The 18,378-nt window shown below is 38.9% G+C and overlaps 1 protein-coding gene across 1 annotated transcript in view; it reads right to left on the minus strand.

Moving 5' to 3' along the window:
- plxna2 (plexin A2) overlaps positions 1-18,378 on the minus strand; it is a 206,482-nt gene that overhangs the window by 32,958 nt on the left and 155,146 nt on the right. Inside the window, exons 14-20 of the mRNA XM_027145200.2 lie at positions 16,166-16,283; positions 14,189-14,325; positions 12,984-13,151; positions 9,930-10,023; positions 3,736-3,975; positions 2,522-2,665; positions 1,023-1,257 (exon numbers count right to left, since the gene is read on the minus strand). Of these exons, the coding sequence (XP_027001001.1) occupies positions 1,023-1,257; positions 2,522-2,665; positions 3,736-3,975; positions 9,930-10,023; positions 12,984-13,151; positions 14,189-14,325; positions 16,166-16,283 (1,136 nt within the window). The remainder of the gene's footprint in view (positions 1-1,022; positions 1,258-2,521; positions 2,666-3,735; positions 3,976-9,929; positions 10,024-12,983; positions 13,152-14,188; positions 14,326-16,165; positions 16,284-18,378) is intronic.

The raw sequence follows: 18,378 nt of genomic DNA on the forward strand, positions 1-18,378 counted from the left end.
CACAATATTTTATAATAGTCTGTAAGACTGTAAGAGCTCTTTCTTTTGTTAACCTCTCCCCGGTGTAACTGGTGCCTTTGAGACAGACACTTCTCGCTCACACTTCCAAGCAAGATAAATTCAGCATCAATGGGAATTGATGTACAGTATATATCCCTAACATCCACATAATCACTTTAAATGAGGCAAATTTAGTAAATTCTCAACCATACATGCATGAGCATGTTGAGAAACATATACACACATTCACACACACGCACAGATGTGCAGATAATGAATTGACTGTCTGCTGAAGTGTGTGTCCCCTGCTGCTGGAGAGCGGAGGTGAGGCCGCTTTAATTGGGTCCATTCTGACTGAGCAGCACTCTACCCTCAGGGAGTCTCTCTTCTACCTTCTATCCCTCATTCCCTCTCTCAATTTTACTCCATCTCCTTTTTTTCTCTTTTTATGACACACAAACAAAATCTTTCACCCACACACAGAAACTCTATCCAACATGGATTCAGGAATTCACCCATGCCCCATGCCCACAGCTCACCAGCATAGCACCCATTATCAGCCTGAGAGAGAGAGAGAGAGAGAGAGAGAGAGAGAGAGAGAGAGAGAGAGAGAGAGTGTGTGTGTGTGTGTGTGTGTGTGTGTGTGTGTGTGTGTGTGTGTGCACGCACTACATTCACCTCATGAAAAGTCCACTTTAATACAAGTAAAAGAAATGAGTGGCTTGCCTGAGTATTACATCATTACGCCATGGCTGAGGGCTTGGTGTGTGTCATTTAGCTACATCATTAGCCACAGAAGACTACAGTAATTGAGGTGAAATCGAGCATCTGAAAATAGGACCAAAAAGAGTGAGATTCAGGAGAACATGATGGGTGAGTGCTCAAAAGAGAGGGCACCAGAGAACAGGAAGCTGATTTAGCTTGAGTCTTGAACGATATTTTTTTGCCCCAGTTTGTTGTCATATTGTACTGCTATATGTGTGTGTGGTTGTGTGTGTGTGTGACTGTGTAAAAGTCCTCACCTTCTTTGCACTCAAGAGCCACCCTGGACTCTAGGTTGTCCATCTGCATCTGTAGCCGCTTGAGCGTGAGGTCGTTCTCGCGTGACTTGCGCTTGTAGGCAATGAGGACGAGGATGACGATGATCAGTAGTAGACCTCCACCAGCTGCTATACTTACGATGGCGGGTAAAGTCAGGAGACTGTCTGATAGGATGTTCACAGAGCCAGGAGAGACATGAAGACCACCTACCTGCACCTGATCATAAAAACACATCCCATACTGTCACACTTTTCTGCCCAGGATATTCTCTTTGCTTAATAGCAGATGTCAGTTATAAACACAGTTGCCAGCCTAGTGAATGCACGTATACCAGAGATGACCACTAACTCTTCTATGACCAATATTATGCTATCATTACACCATATTCACTAATGTTGTTTGAAAATTTTCAGTTAGTAGACTTCTCTAAACCCAGCAGTGACATTCAGAATGTTTACAAGCAACCAAATAATTGCTTGTGTGTAATCAGATTGATGAAATTTGTATTGAAAAATTAGTTGTAGCTCTAAAGTAATCTGCAAAATAGGAAAAAAATTAGCCGTGTAAATGCAACTGACAATTTGTTTTCCAAAATTCATTATATGTAGTGCACATGTAAATGAATATACTGTATGAATCAGATTGCAGTGTTTCAGGCACTCATAAACAAACTTTTTCACAATCTACAACCGGATTAAATGAATTCAGTTTGATGAAAATGTAAACATAACTTCTAAATCCCAGCAAATTTGGTTAGTTAGGGTTTTTTAATGAAAGGAGAGAAATAAATGGTTTAGTGTCAGTAAATGTATATCTACAAAGTCACCTACAGTATAAGACCAATGAGTGTAGGTTTTTGCTTGGATTTCATTAAACAAGACAAATAAAAACCAATCGAAATGCCGATAGAAAACGACCCATCAAATACATTAAGAGTGCACACACAAACACATCCGATGCAGTGACTCTGGTGCTGAGCTTATAATTAATAACTCATCTATTGTTAAAGAAGCTTTTAGTGACTAAAGCACTGAGGCTGACAGAGAGGTCTGACACGCTTCCTCTGGCTGCCTGCTTTTATACCCTCTGTCATGAAAGCCACAAGGCTTCACATCTTTGCAGAGCAGCTGAGTTGAGCAGCTGTATTTAAGATGACTTTTGTACAAATCACCAGAATTAAACTAATAAGTAAAAAGCACTGGTCTATAAGTGTGGTGGCCTGGAAAAAAAAAGCTTTGACACTGAGATTTTGACATTTTCTGCTACATGCTATATCAAATTATAGCAATTTAAAATATGGGTATATTTTAAGTGCTATGTGAAAAAGCTAAATTGTATTTCTTATTAAGCAAAATTCTTAAGCAACACAATCACAGTCTAGACAAGATTCGATAAAACCATCTCTGGGTCATCTGATATTTTTAGCCCACACAAATGCTACATGTGGTTGTCTCTCATTCACATACACACTGTATATTACCATGACTTTGTATTGGCCAGTGAGGTTGGGCGGCTCACACAGCAGCTGAGTATCAGACACCGTGACGGAGCAGGGCGTCTCTCCCAGGAGCACAGTATAGTTCAGCTTCACTCCCCCTGAGCCTGGAGGAACCAAGTTCTTCCCCTGAGAAAACACAAACACATGTGTTCTCCAAGCTGTCATTATGATTGATATCATCATTATTAATGCAGTTGATTCCTAAATCTCAATCTAATCCTAACCTTAACCTCAGTCAGAATAGTTAACACTGGATAACTGTACATTATACATATTTTATTCGGGGTTAATCCTGGTTATTTTTTAACCCTATCATTACACACTGTACATTCCTAAACCTTAGGTTAATGTTCATATTTGCATATTTGCACAGTCCTTAACCGTGATTAGATAAATAGAGTGTGACTGGTTTAAATATCGGCTTGTCTTCCGCATCAGTGAGAAAAACCTCTTGGGAGATCTATAAAAAAAGGAACTAAAATAAAAATAAAAAGCATAGGCACCTGCAGAGGGATTGTTATCATTCACAGCTTTTTTTTTGGCCATTTTTTAAAATCCGTCCATGTAAAATTTTAGTCGGTACCTTAAACACTTATTTCTATCTATTCAATTAAATTGGCTCTGTCCATTACAGTAAAAATAAACTGTCTCCTTTTCTCTCCAAATGACATGGTATCCATCACCTTTGGGCTTTTTCCCTCCCAAACACAACTGTGACTTCTGTGACTGTAAAATGCATGTGATGAGGCACACAGTTATATTTCAGACTGGATGTCTGTCACTAAGCATCTAACCATAACACTGTAACACCATATCGTTTCACACTGTACACATTTGGCACCGCAATGCTGGGTTAACGTCACGAAACCAGTGCTAATCCTCGTTTCATCACCCCGGGTAAAAAGAGGCGCTAACCCTGCATTTAAATTACAAGTGTGAAACGTTCCTCTACCTGAGGTTAAAAGCTGGGTTTAGAACAACATTAACCTGGGGTTATGTTACAGTGTGAAAAGCTCTATGACGTACACAATTACTGCTCATTTTCATTACATTAGTCAGTAAGTGTTTATTCTTTTAATGTCCTGCTTCATGGCTTAATATCAGCATACACTGCACGCTGTTCTGCAGAGCTGCTGTGTGAACATCTGAGCTCTGATTGCACAATTTACATCTAATATCATGAATGATGGTGATACCTTCAGAATAATAGGAGAGCCTGGTTTCTGCTCCAGCACTCCATTGGTACTGAGAGGCTCGAAGTATGGGTTTGGGTAGTACAGGAAGTTGGTGTTGTTGTAAACCAGAAGGGCCTGAACGTTATTGAAGATGAAGCCAAACTCGTCTGCATGCTTTACTGAGTCCAGCCCAAGTGTGTACTCCGCCGCTAGAGATGGTGCAAAACAGCTCATAGTGGTGCTATTCTGGACTTTACACACCTGATAGAGAGAGAGACGGAGGAGAGAAAGAAAAAAAAGAGGAGTACTGTTTGAAATGAATTGAAACTAGTATCAAATATGTAGGAGCAATGACAAACAACGCATCTCTTTGCAGTCCTGTTTCTATCTGAGATGATGCAAAAATGTGACACTCTTGGCTGTAAAAACTATACAGAGACATGAAATTGCTCTTTGCTTGAATTCCAACAACTGACATGGTACAGTACAAGCTTACAAAAGCTATTCTTTAACCCAAATGACCATTCAGCTCTACATGGTCATAAGTGCCACAATGAAAGTCGCAGGTATCTCCTAATGTACTCAACATGCTTTTACTATGGAAAAAAATCTTCTGACTAAAGTATGCATTTTTTAACTTTTACCATGAAGTTGTACACAATCTTGATTTTTTTTTCCCCCTTAAAAACACAGTCATGCCCCGAGACAAAACTACACACAAACCCACGCACACATTGATACGCAGGTGCTGTGTTTCTCCTGCATGCTCCAGAGAGCCTGACTAAACCTCGAACAACAAAATTGATTGCCGTAAATCCCTGACTGTGCCGGGAGGGTTTCATCTCATCTTTCTCTCCTCTCCCTACTCTCCAGAGAGAAACTTAATTAGAACTAAATATCTTCAAAGCACAGCAAACACCACGCCCTGTACCTGCAGTTCTAGGCTGCGTGGTTACGAGGGTGATCGATAATACAAACTCCTTTTGGCCGCACAAACTTGATTTTTTTTTTTTCTTTTTCGTAGATTTGAAATACGGCCCTCTGGGGTCAAAGTCAGTATGAGTGAATCTCATTTCAGTGCTTTTGTTCTTGCACTCTTTCCCTTAGGAGGATGCAGACAGGACAATCAGTTTCATTGTTTCCCAGGATAGAGTTCGTCCTTAAGCAATTTTAGCATGTCTTGCTTTCCCAATGATATCAAAAGCTAAAATAAGAGTTCGGACAACACCCAACTGATAATGACACAGACTCAGGTATCTGCCAAAGGACTGGAAAAAAATACTGGGATAAATATAACTATAGTTTTTTTTTTTTTAAAGGAGATGGCAGGTGTGCTTTTCTGGGTGCTGTGCTGTCTTGGCCTCATGCACAGAACAGCCTGTTTTGCATTCTCTGGTTTCAGAGAAGTGGGAGTTTCATCCAGAATGCATGTTGACAGAAACACAGATCGAGCATTACAGCTGTGTGGGTGGACTGATACAGGGCAACGGTATCGCCTTGTGCCAAACACTGACTGCTGAATAACAACATTTTACATTATGCTAAAACTGCTACAATCACTCTATCTCCATCATGACAGACAGGGTGTAAGCGTGTTTAAAAGTGAACCGCAGCATGATATCATGCTACTCGCAAGTCTCTCGTCTCCTGTCAGTCAGAGGTTGTGAAGAGGAGAGAAAAACAGCTAAATGGTTGCCTGACTACCTGCTTGAAACAGAGTGTGTCTTAAAAAGAGGCATTTTACAGCCAATGTAGCATATAAACAAAAAACCAACAACAATTATTCAACAAATTCATTCTTATTTTCAGGCAATGAAATCTTACACTCTGCTACCAGGGTTCTGCTACACAATTTGAATCTAGTTGTTCCTTGGATGCTGTTCTTTTTCCCTCTCAGTGGAAGTGTCATGTGACAGGGAGCAGGGACAGATGCTACCACAGCAACACACTTCATGCTGCCTGAAACCAAAACTTGCATTAGCATTTTAGCTCTGGCTCACAATACCATATGCTTCAAATTGTCTGGAAGCTGCTTGGTTTTGCCACATTTCTGCTCACTTTAGACATTTTTTTTTTTGTGTCTTTTGCAGTTCTACAAAAAAAAAAAAATCCCTCTTCTACACACTCTTCCAGTTCCAGAAAATATAAATGTCTCAAATGAATGAATGTGACCTTGTAACAAGTAGCCGTGAATTGCAGATTTAGGATGAATGGAGATAAATTTATATACTGAAGAAAAAGAGAGCAATTTTGATTTTACTCTAATGTGAAGAAATAAACAGGTTTTTCAACATGCTGTCCTGTACACTATACACCACGCTGTCAGAGCTTGTAGCGGACTGAAACAGTGGACTGATATGTGATCAGATTTGACACTTACGCATTCCACTAACATGCCTATGAGGCTTTATACAACTTGCTTGCAGAGAGGGCTAAAAATATCTCATCACATTGGTATCACATGATATCGACTGATACTCAGAGCTATGATATCAATATGGTATCACAGATGGTAAAATGGAAGGAGTCAGTACAGATAGGAACCTCCAGCAACCAACCTGTACAATGCCAATGATATAAGTTTGGATCGCTCATAATATGTTCTCTTAATCTATAATGTTTGTTACATTTTATTGTAGGAATGCATAGTGAACAATAGATAAAGATAACACAACTATAATAATAGCTGAATTATTCACCCTTAAATTAAACCATTAATCTAATACCTAAATCAAACTCTAACCCTGAGTGGATAGTAAATAACAGTTAAATAGATCAAAACTATAATAATCACATGCATAAACATTTACACCCCTAATTTAATCTCTACCCTGACCCAAACCCCCCAACTCTAAACCTAACCCTAACTTAAACCATACCCCAAACCAAACCCTAACCTGCACCTTCACCCTAAGCCACTAACCCAAACCTCTAACCACCCCAAAAGCAAACACAGAACTCAATCTCAAACTCAAAACAAATGTTTTCCTTTTTGTATAACTTTAGCATTGTCTCAAGTCAGCTTCATGTGAAGTGACCTGTGGTGCTTTCACATAAAAAAAATCCTTCATATGCCAAAAAATATTGCTTTTTTTATTATTATTATCATTTTAAATAAAATAACGACAAAAAACAAAAACCATTTGGCTTCAACATAACTATTATCTCAACTTATCGTCAAAATGATACATACAAGATAAAAGTAGTCAGAAATCAGTAAAAAAAACAATGGTAACACTGGCTCCAATAATTCTCCAAAGTTCTAGGGCATCTAGGATCCACCCTGAAACACACCCAGGCAGCTTATTCCCTGGAAGTTGAAACACAGGTTTAAATAAAAGAGGGAAAGTAAGTTTCATGTTGAAGGATCAGGATCAGAGGAAACACGTGGAGCAGATTCTGAATAATGCCCTTTGTTGCCTGTCTATCCATACATGCATGACCAGGTGAGTTGAATACCTTAAGCTTACTGAGTAAAGAGAATCCTAAACAATTCTGTCCATATGCACCATCTCTCTCTGTTGAACTACTGAAAGAGTGCATAAAGCTATCAGACTTTTATCCTCTGTTTGAGTTGGTGTTCTTTTAAGAGTGGTGTCTGAGGAGGTCTCTGACACTGATTGCTGGGAACATCGTCTGATTGCATGTGTTCCTGAAGTGCTTCCCTTCAGAGCTGTGCAGAAGTGCTGTTCTGATCAGCTAAGATAGCGGCTGATAACACTTTAGGAATCCATCTCCTCACATCATTATTGTCTCTTCCTGCCATTCCATGTGCCTGGTGCCCTTCTTTTCTTCTCTGCTCAGTATGAAAATGGAGCAGGGGAAAAATACTCTTTCTGCCATAATCAGGACAATGATTAATTTCTCCATTGTAGGCAGGTGACAGGTACGGCTACATGCACAAAGGCAATTGTCTCCAATTTTGCGGTAGCTTTTTGAGATTTCTGCCAGGTAAGGCAGGGGGGGAGGAGGAGAGGGGAGGAGAGGAGAAGCAATTTGGGCAGGAGGCAGGTGACAATTTGAAGGCTGCATTGACAGGCTCTCTGCACTGATTGCCAGGATGTTCCACTGTTTGCCTCTTCTCAGCGACAATGGCAAGAGGAAGGGATGAAGAGCTCCATGATTGTAACCTCAGCAGTTAATAAAAATTCACCCTTTCAGGCCAGGAATCAAAGCCAAGGCTGTTCTATAAAGAATGAGCAGACAGGGTGAGGAGGTGGGATAGAATGAGCTGCTTTTTTCCTCTCTCTTCGAGTAGTTGGAAAGAAAGATATATACCAAGAAAAAGAATGAGAGTTAAAGAGTGGGGGAGGAAAAAAAACCTTGACAAATCAGGCAGTGCCCACCCGGTAACCATATTTCAGCTCTGTGAAGCATGCTGCATTATGGCACTTCTGCCATTCTGGGCTGCTTTTTTTAGTTGATGAGGAAGGTTTGGGGGAAGTTTACTATGCAAAGGTACAGATGAAGAATTCATGCCTGATGCACACTTACAGATGCATGAGCTTTTTTGTCCACAGATCATATTTAACTGTAAATGTACCAGCCTAGTCATGACATTTTCTCATAAAAAGCTCATCAGCATAAGATTAAGATAAAGAATATGATTAACTATTGTAGCAATATAACACAACCTCTGATTGGCTAAAAAATAAGACATACAAGCAATTAATAAGACTAAAAAAAAGAAATGTAGCCAGAAAAAAAAGCAAATAATGTGGACAATTATATAATATAATCTGGTTTTATTTATTGCTATGTGCTTTCTACAGTTTCAGGCTCTCTAATCGATTTGAGAATAATTTAGCACTGATATACAGTACTGTGTATTATACCACAGGATTCACAAATTCTGGGTACTGATTGGTCAGAAAGTATTGAATCATTTTCTATAAACAGCTGCAAGGCAAATTCCAGGTATATTAATAAACTCATTCTGATATATGTTATTGTTTGTCTGATTACAGCCTGTACGGTGGATAATCCACAAAAACGTTGATAAGGTTGGTAAACTTTCTTTGAAGGCTGCTCCTTCAAAATTCCTATATTTTTACTAAAGAAATCTTCAGGATGGAAAGCTTAGAGGTCTCTCTAATGGATGTAACACATAACAACATTAAATATATCAACAACAGAATAAAAAGTATGATTTGTCATTTTTAAACTGTTGTAGTCAATTGCTGTGGCATTAGAGAAATAAAACTATTCCATTTATTGTACTTCATGTCACATCACACCCGCCTGTCAAAGCAGCATTTTCCGTACTTGATGTATTGCATGGCTGTGTAGGCATGCTGTCGTTACAAGTTTTCAGAATTAGTTTTTTCTCTCTCTCTCTCTCTCTCTCTCTCTCTCTCTCTCTCTCTCTCTCTCTCTCTCTCTCTCTCTCTCTCTCTCACCGAGAACTCGCTGTACACTCTCGCATTCACTCTTTTTCAGAAAAATACTTTTCCTTTCATTAAATGTACATTTCCAGGACTAAAGAAACAAATGTGTTTTAGAACGATTCTGTGCCTTACTGCCTTATTCCAGGCCCTTGCTATGCTGACGAGGGCTAATATATTACATTATACTGTTACAATTACATTTAGTATATTATAAAGTAAACTAGTACAGAAAATATATCAGTGAACAAGGAAGAACATCTTTCCACTTTCCAGCGTTCACTCTTCTCCCTAACATACTTAGTATGCCATAAAACAGCCACTGAGGAAGATGATGTGTCTCTCACGGAATGTTATACTCAGAATAAGAGCAAAAGGCCAACGCAGTCTTTCTCTGCAACTTGTGGTGGTTAAAATGATCCAATTAAGCATTTCTTGCCAGCCTCATTGTGGGCACTAAATTATTCATAGGGGCAGTTATGTCACTTGCAGGGATGCATAGCTCTTAAAGTCAGTGCTGATCTGGCCTGTATGTGTAACAAAAACGCAGTCGGAAATATCCCCAGTCACACTTTAGTTCAATAATTCACCAATTATTAAGTCTATCCAATGGACAAAGAGTGTTTATACTCAAGGTTGGGAACTTCTGCGGTTCTGATGCAATTTCGGGTTTATTAGCCATTCTCTTCCAATATGTAACCATATATGAGAGTCATTCTGCTAAAAGCTTGGCACAGAGATAAGTGAGGACATGGTAAAGTGACAGGACAAAGGATTAATAAAGAAAGAAAGGGAAGAAAGAAAAAAATAAAGTATTTTATTACTACATACGTTTACTGATTCATGTCCGCCGTACTTGATCCGGATCCTCGGTTCCTGGACCACATCCAGATTGGTTCCAGTCACTACAAGTGGAGTGTGTCCACTAGAACCAAAAGAAAAAACAAACAAAGAAACAAAAAATATATGGTCAGCTTTACACCTTGAACAGAAAGTTAACTTCCAGTATGTTCTCTACTTTTGAAACCTGTCCACAATTTATCTCACAGACCCGCCGTTCAAACGGTGCTGTGAAGATAATAAGGATGTGAGAAGGTAATGATTAAAGATGCTTTTAACTGGCTTCAGGAGATGTAATCAAACACAACAGATGTGCCTTTAGAAACACCAAAAAGCAGGAACCTCAATGATCCTAGTTAACATTCTGGTGTTGTCTAGGGCTTTATAATATGCAACAAAACAAGTATAGACGGATACACAAGCTGGAGACAGGAAGCTCCTGGTTGTTCATTGTGAAATGTCACAAGATAGTTCCCAGATCCACTACATTAGCCATGCTCAGTTTGTAACAGAGAACCATATGGCTTTCATGACTTTAGCACAGTGTAAATGCTACAGCTGCTTTCTGACATTTTGCCTTTACACAGCGTACTTTTTTAAATCTAGATGCTTAATAATAAAAAAAGAAGAAGGCAGTGTAGAAAAGTTGACTAGATGTCAGCGAGAGGGCCATATTCATCCTTCACCACTGGTTCATTAGCACTATAAAACCTATATTAAATATTACTGCATTTCCTCTTTTAGACATGATATATGCAAATTTGAAATAAAATGACCCGTGAACATAGGCACCAAGAAAACTTACAACGTTTTGAAGTGTGTAAATGATATGCAAATGTGAATGCAAATCATGCAATCGTGTGGACCGGTGTAGCATACCCTGTACAATTATAGATGCACTGTGCTAAATTGTTTCAGGAAATTCCATATGACAAAGAAAAGAAGGAGGTGAGGCATGACATGTAAGGGAACAAATGCAGGATGAATTTGAAATGCTATCAAGCCCGTCTACGACTGATTTCACATTGTTATAAAAGTAGGAAGAAGTCTACTGCCTCCAATTTTAGCATAACTCTATACTACTAAATTAGTATCTAAAATATTACATTCTCATCCCGCTTAGACAGGATACTAAAGGGATAATTAGAGCAAAAATGCTAATGTGGGAAAAAAGAATGGAAGCAATTAGCCAGTTGAAGCTAATTGACTGCATTTATGCTGTCCCTCCGACGTTTCTCTTCTCTATCTAACTACCTGTTTCTTTTCTTTACAGCCTGTCATCTAGGTTCAAAAATCATTTCTCACTCAAACATCTCATGTATTTTGTGCCTCTGCCATGAAGAAACGAACGAAAAGAAACGTCTATGATCAGCTAAGGTAAACTCCCTTTATGTCTTAAACATTCAGGTCTTGCTTCGCAGGTGAAGGAGATGCCAGGACACTTTTCGGTCATACACTTTTCAACCTCATACTAATTTGATTCTCAGTAGGATTCTGAATGCCGGACTCCAACTGGTCTGGATTAAAGGTGAACATAGGGCTGTAACATCTTTCAAAAAATCTTAGCTCTTATTCTTTACCCATTAATTAACAATTAATCTTGGCAATTCATAACCTGACATTTCACCCTGTACATCCCTAAACCCCATCTTAACGATCTTATCTGCAGCACCAATATCTATGATCGGATAAATACAGAATGCGACCGATTTAAATACTGACTCGTGGGAGAAAATATTGTCACATAAATCCTCTTGGCTGTTTTAAGCCTGCTGAGACCCATATAAAGGCAAGAAAACAGAGAAATTGGCAAAATAAAGCTAGAGGAGTAAATTACATGAATATATTTTTGAAAGCATGGAGAGACTTACATGCGTTTACTGTACATGTACAGCAGCATCATTGTCATCTTCCACAGCTCTACAATCTTCTTTTGGCTTTTTTAAGTTTGCAGTGTAGTTTACCAGGCGTTTGTAGAGATCCAGTGTCCATTACTTTTTAAGTCAATTACAAAAATACTTAGTTATTTCTGAATACTCCACCTAGTTTGTCCTGAACAGACTTAACTGTCTCCTCTTTGCTCCAATTGATGTTCATTTTTCACAACATGCTGTGTTTCTGTAACTGAAACCCAAAGCACAATGATATGAGGAAGGTTCTGTTCTGTTCAGACTGGGTGTCTGCTGTAATATTCTTCACACTGTACAGGCTTGGCATTGCAATGAGGGGTTAACACAGTGCTAATCCTCCTTCAGAGCAGGGTTTCATAACCCTAGGTAAAGAGTAGTGCTAACACCCTTTCTAAATTACAACTGTGAAACGCTCCTCTAGCTGGGGTTCAAAGCTGGGATTGGAACGGCGATAATCTGGGCTTAAGTGCAGTGTGAAAATCTCTTCTGTATATTTTGGATTTATTCTTATTATTAATTTTTATTTCTTACCACTAATTGAAGTTAGTACCCCATCCTGTTTAACGTTGAAGCAATAAAATGTATTCACTGGACTCAAAAAATTGCCTGCAGAGTGAATTACTAATACCTTTTTATTTTTCTAAATGAAAATCAAACACCTTTTCTTCTCAATTTCCCCTTAGACTCTGTGTCCTGGGGTCATGCTGTAAGGTCTCACACTGAAATTCATTTCCATGCCATCTGCTGCGTACTCACACCTCTGCCACATGTTCTTCCTATCCCCTTCCATGTTCTGTTAAAATCGCTCTTCAGTCGTGCTAATTTCAGACCCGTCAGCCCTGCAGTGGTGTTTTTAGAGGCAGCCAGCACCAGATGGACACACACACACTGAGACCTTCCATGGTGCCTTCTTTCCTTGACCCTGCTTTTAAACTGATCCCCATGGATAAGATGTATCTGGCTTTCATGTTTGTGTCCCTTCTGTTAAAAGGAAGATGCTAATTTAGAAGTTTACTCAAGGGTAGATGTGCATTAGACCGTATTCCTTTGCATCAGCAGTTTTTCAGTTTTAGAATCTTGTACCTGGAAAGAAAACACAGATGAGATAGATGAGGTGTGATGGGAAGCTTGTTACCTTGCGATGCTCCATTCAGGCTCGATGCGCTGTACAGTCGGATCATCGATGTACTCGAAAGTGAGCTTCTCCTTCACCTGGGCATGATCCACACTTACAGTGATATGTACAGGGCCAACCCCCATCAAAGAGGGAGCGGAGTAGCACACAATCTCCGACATGGTCCGCCTGTGAGAAACAGCCATGCTGATAACTCAAATGTGATACAGCCAAATGCTAATTAGTCATGCATACCCACTGCTTATTACTGTGTTTTACAATAGCTTAGCTCTGTAAATATGAATATGTCTAGACTAGTATTACTTTATTATTAAACCACATTTTTGTTAAATTCTTCATTCTGATTGATCAGAAAAGTTCAGAATTGTCTGAACCAGCACGTGCTTGTTTCTACAGTAGCTTACTCAGGCATTGTATGACAGACACTCCATAAAAACATTCAAAAATATTATTAGACAAGTTTCCTTTACTTTTGACACTATTTTGTTATTGACAAAGTGAACATGTGTAAAATAAGTTTGTGAAGTCTGTTTCTATGCAACTGGCCTTCATACGTCTAAAATGGTGCTGGTAATGACGACGTCGTTAAATAAAAACTAGTCGTAATTCATAATTTGTGATAATTCCAATCCTCGAAACTTTTTTCCACACAAAAAACTAATAAAAATATTGCTATGATTGCTAAGATTTCTGTAAGAAGAGATTTATTTAGCAATTTGGGAAATTGTATATTTATGTACTGCTTGTACTTATATAAATTAATATAAATGTGTTTTTGTTCAAGCAATTAATAACAACAGCCAATTTTAAAATACTTATCAGTTAGGCATGAGAAACGTCAGGTCCTGACTTTCACTCACATGACCGAGGCTTTTTTTGTTGGGTTTTTTATTTTCTTATCATTTCATATACACAATTTATTCAAACAGAATTTCAATGATATAAATAAAATACAATAAGTAAACGTGACTAATTATATAGATCTGCATGTAAAAAAATAAAATTTGATTCTTTTACCTGTATTGAGAAAAGTACCCTTACTGATTACTTTGTCATTTTATGGCCTTTATAATCTGCCATATTTTCTCTATTGTATGGTGGTACAGATAAACGTCAACATCTGTGTCAGTGTTTATTATAATCGTAATTATATCGTATTTTGTAGTGGATGGTGACCATAATTTCGGAAAATGGCAGGTACTTACTCAAAAAACTCGCAGGTCTGGTTCCCGAAGAGAACGCTGACGCTGCTTCCTGCACCCAGATTCACTCCAATTATCGTCACCTTAGTGCCGCCTGATTCTGGACCTCGGCTGGGTGATAGCCCAGTTATAGATGGTGTCTGAATTAGAGAGAGAAAGAGACTAATCTACTGCCTGATGTCTATAATTCTAATTGAAATATGGATCAAAAAACAACTTAGTAATCTGTATTCAAAATTTTTAGTATATAAAATGTTATCGTTATTCCAATCTTAATTTTTATATTTCTTTAAATCTGCTTGGAGACAATGTCCATAGTTAAAGCGCAATACAAATAGAATTGAATTGGACTGAATTTATTTACAGTACAGCAATTTTCCAGGACACATCATTTGGGTAGAACTAGACATTCTGAACAGCTTTGGATTTTAAAGAGGTTTTTCGTTAAAATTCACAAAAATTCTGTGACTATCCGGAAAAGACAGCTCTCCAGCCGGAGTGGTGCTATATCTCACAGAAGAGAGTTCAGGACACAAATGCTTAAAATCCATGAAAAAATATCTTCTAAGCACACCACTGCCCACGTCTTCCTTCCTCCCCCAATCTTTCTGCGGCTCTACCCTGCATTTTATTTCACCTACTGAAAATAGCGTATATGTACAGTCTCTGAAGACAAGCAGATGGAGAAATACACAAACACACTGCTCTAAAAATAGATGGTGGCTGACTCCTCATGCATGAGGGCGAAAAATACATTAACAGCATTTTCTGCCTTATCTTGTGTTATAAAACAGGTATCCGCTTAGGAATTGTCTGTTGTTCAGACGTGTATAAATGTGTTCGTTATGTGTGTGACCATGACATGAAGGGTACAGGTTGTAAAGATCACACATGCTCAGACATACACACTCACACAGACACACACACACACACACACACACACACACACACACACACACACACACACACACACACACACACACACACACACACACCAGGAATCAAAGGGAATCCACTGTCTCAGAATAAAAATGACTCTGATAATAACCGGCAGCTGTTAATTGCTGGGGGAGGGGTAATTGTGTCTGTGTGTGTGTGTGTGTGTGTGTGTGTGTGTGTGTGTGTGTGTGTGTGTGTGTGTGTGTGTGTGTGTGAATAGCAGTGTTTAAGTGTCCCCTCAGGTGTTTTTTTGGTGTAGAGGAACATGGCTGCCATCCTGCCTTTAATTCAGCTAACAGCTTTCATTGTCTCTGTGTTCGGTGTGCTTTCCCCATGGTGCCACACGTTTATAATTGCTCCATACTAAAAACTAATTTGATTAGGCTGTCAGGAACTTTGCTTCGCAAGCAGGAAGCGCAATTCCTATGCTGCTGAAAAGCAGTGACAAATTAGGCCTGTAATTTCTAATTGTGTGCAATTTTTGCAAACAGTTTATTTGAAGGGTCCACAATCATAGAGTTGATTCAGTTCGGTGTTTTGCATCATGATTGCATTAGGAACCATTTGCTTAATTGTAAGTGCACAGATAATGCCATTATCCAGTATGCAAATCAATAAAATAAATGTTTTACACTGTGAGAGAATAACAACAGGAAATTAAAAAAAAGGAATTTATCCACCTAGTTGTTATTAATGCATATGGCTTCAAGACTGTCTTTAAAAAATGTAATTGTGGATTGTAAAATCTGACAGGATACTATCTTAATGGGTTAAGGAAATGAATAAAGCCAAATAGTTCATGAAATACACGATACTGTCAATGAGTAAAACGTGAAATAATGATTTGTTTGTTATACTCTCATTTAAAGCTTTATCCTACTTCTACAGTAGCTCAAGTTCAAGTTTAAATCTGTTCTAATGCCTATGTCATTATTCATGAGCTTCTATCAGCGGAACTGTTAAAGTACTACCGAAATAAAGGCAAGTAATACCACATCCTTCCTGCATAAATCAGAGGCATGCTGGGATTTGAATCCTTACCACAAAGGAATAGAGCTGAGAAGAGCGAGCCTGCAGCTCAGGCTTACACTCTCCCACACAGAGCTGCACAGGACCGGCCTTGGTGTCTTCTGGAGCTGCATCCATCTCACACACTATCCTGAAAATTCACATCAAATTCACAGCAATTAGAACGCTGCATTTTGGATTCTATTCCATAAGACACTGCAACAATAATGCACGAAACTCCTAACGTATGTCAGTGAATGAAACAACCTTATGAGACATAACGACTGAACTAGACTCTGTGGGAAGGATTAGATTCATAAGCAAACCAGATGGTGGTATATTACTTTATACTGTTGTTTTTAAAAAATGAACAGTGGTGTATATCCAGTCTAGTCTACATATTGTTTTCATTTTCACAAAGCTATTTTCCATGCTGTGATTCAGAAGACTGATAACATAATTTTGGAAAACAATGGAAATATAGTGGTCTTTTTTTTTCCCCCCAGGAAAATGTGAAGCAAAAGTCTGGTACTATTTAATAATTTGAATAGCCTACAGATTGACCATGGTGCCACCCACTTGCTTTAGAATAAGGATGAAGGTTTCTAAGTCTTCAGAATAGAATACATCAATTTAAATCTGCAAAATCAACTGTTCTAAGAAGCACAAGCACATTTCACATCATTTTCCCTTTCAGTGAATCTGAATTTTATTCACAATCTGCTGCCATTCTATCCTTCCATCTATCCATCCATCCATCTGTCCAGCCATCCATTCACTCAGGGCACAAGTCAAGGTACACCCAAGACAGGAGGCCACAATCGCACACACACTTACACACCCTTTCACACACGACATACAATTTAGAGATACAATCTGCTGCTGTAGCTAAAAAAAAAAAAAGAAAAAGAAAATCGACTCACAAATCGTAAATGTACTCTGTTAAATCGTAAATGTTGCCACCTCTGTATAATGAATCATTGTGGCAACTTTAAGTCCAGCCTTCTAAGTTGATTTCCTATCAATACCATTGTATTTTTGCCATTGAGTGCTTAATTGTTATGCCACAGATGCTCAATCAGGAGGAATTGGCTCCTGAATGGACATCCAAAGTAAAAGTCTGCCTCATCCTCATAAAGTGAGCGCCCTGCTGTGTTATAAATATGGCCCCTAACAGACGGCTGAAGGCCTGTGTAAATCACAGTGAGGAGCTGCAGAAGATCAATACTGTTTTATCATACTCTCTGATCTGATGTCACCCGTGCAGGCAGGTGGCCAGATCAAATGACATAATAAAAATGTGCCACATCGATTGGCACTTGTGAAGAGTAGTAAAAGATTGCAATGCAATCATGCTTGCTTAGTGTGTGTGGCGTGTATGCTGGGGTTACGCTACAGTGGGATATACATACAGTACGTACATAGATGTAGCACGACTACAGTCAAATACAACTTCTATTACACTCTGAAAGCAGCAGCGTTAACTCTGTGCCAGGCAAAGATAAATGACTGTGGCTGATGGTACTCGAGGTGACGTAATGGCTCTAGAGACTGCACAGCAAAGAATTTCTGCTTAGTAGGCTCTAGTTTTGTGTGTAACCCCTTTCCTCATTTCCTCCTGACATTCCTCCACAGCTCCATACAAATGAATTCACCCTGGCTCTCTCCTACTTGGATTAAACTGCTGTCAGAGGCAAAGAGGACTGACAAATCTCCTCCCTTGCACGTCACGCATTTCAATTACAGCTGTCCTGGCTTGCTTCTGCCCCCTGACACGCTGCACCAAGGCACGACAAAAGAAAACAGGCTGGACTCACAGACAAGAACTATTTATAGATTAAAAAAAAAAAAATAAATAAAATAAAACAATACACACATGCCAACAGAAACTTTTGCACCCGATATGCTGTATCCCTGGTTGGAGTCAAGGCTAACCTTCTACATCTCTAAAGATTTGCTCTGAAATAAGGTCATGGTATAAAAACACTGTCAACTGTAAAGTTCACAGAATCCTGTAATTCACTCAAGCTTAAAAGGCCATGGCACGGTGTAGCAGCTCCTTTGTACATTCAGCATGAGCATCTTCCTACAAATGGCCATGTGTGATCACGCTTCTGAGCGTGTAAATAAGACTGCAGTACCCATGGCATTAAGGTGTAGACTCTGGTGGAGGATGGTGTGTACATACTCAGTACACACTAATTAATAGCCTACCCTATTAGCAGAAAAGCCTATGCCTGACTACA

The sequence above is a fragment of the Tachysurus fulvidraco genome, chromosome 23, assembly GCF_022655615.1.
Source record: "Tachysurus fulvidraco isolate hzauxx_2018 chromosome 23, HZAU_PFXX_2.0, whole genome shotgun sequence".
Classification (NCBI taxonomy): domain Eukaryota; kingdom Metazoa; phylum Chordata; class Actinopteri; order Siluriformes; family Bagridae; genus Tachysurus; species Tachysurus fulvidraco.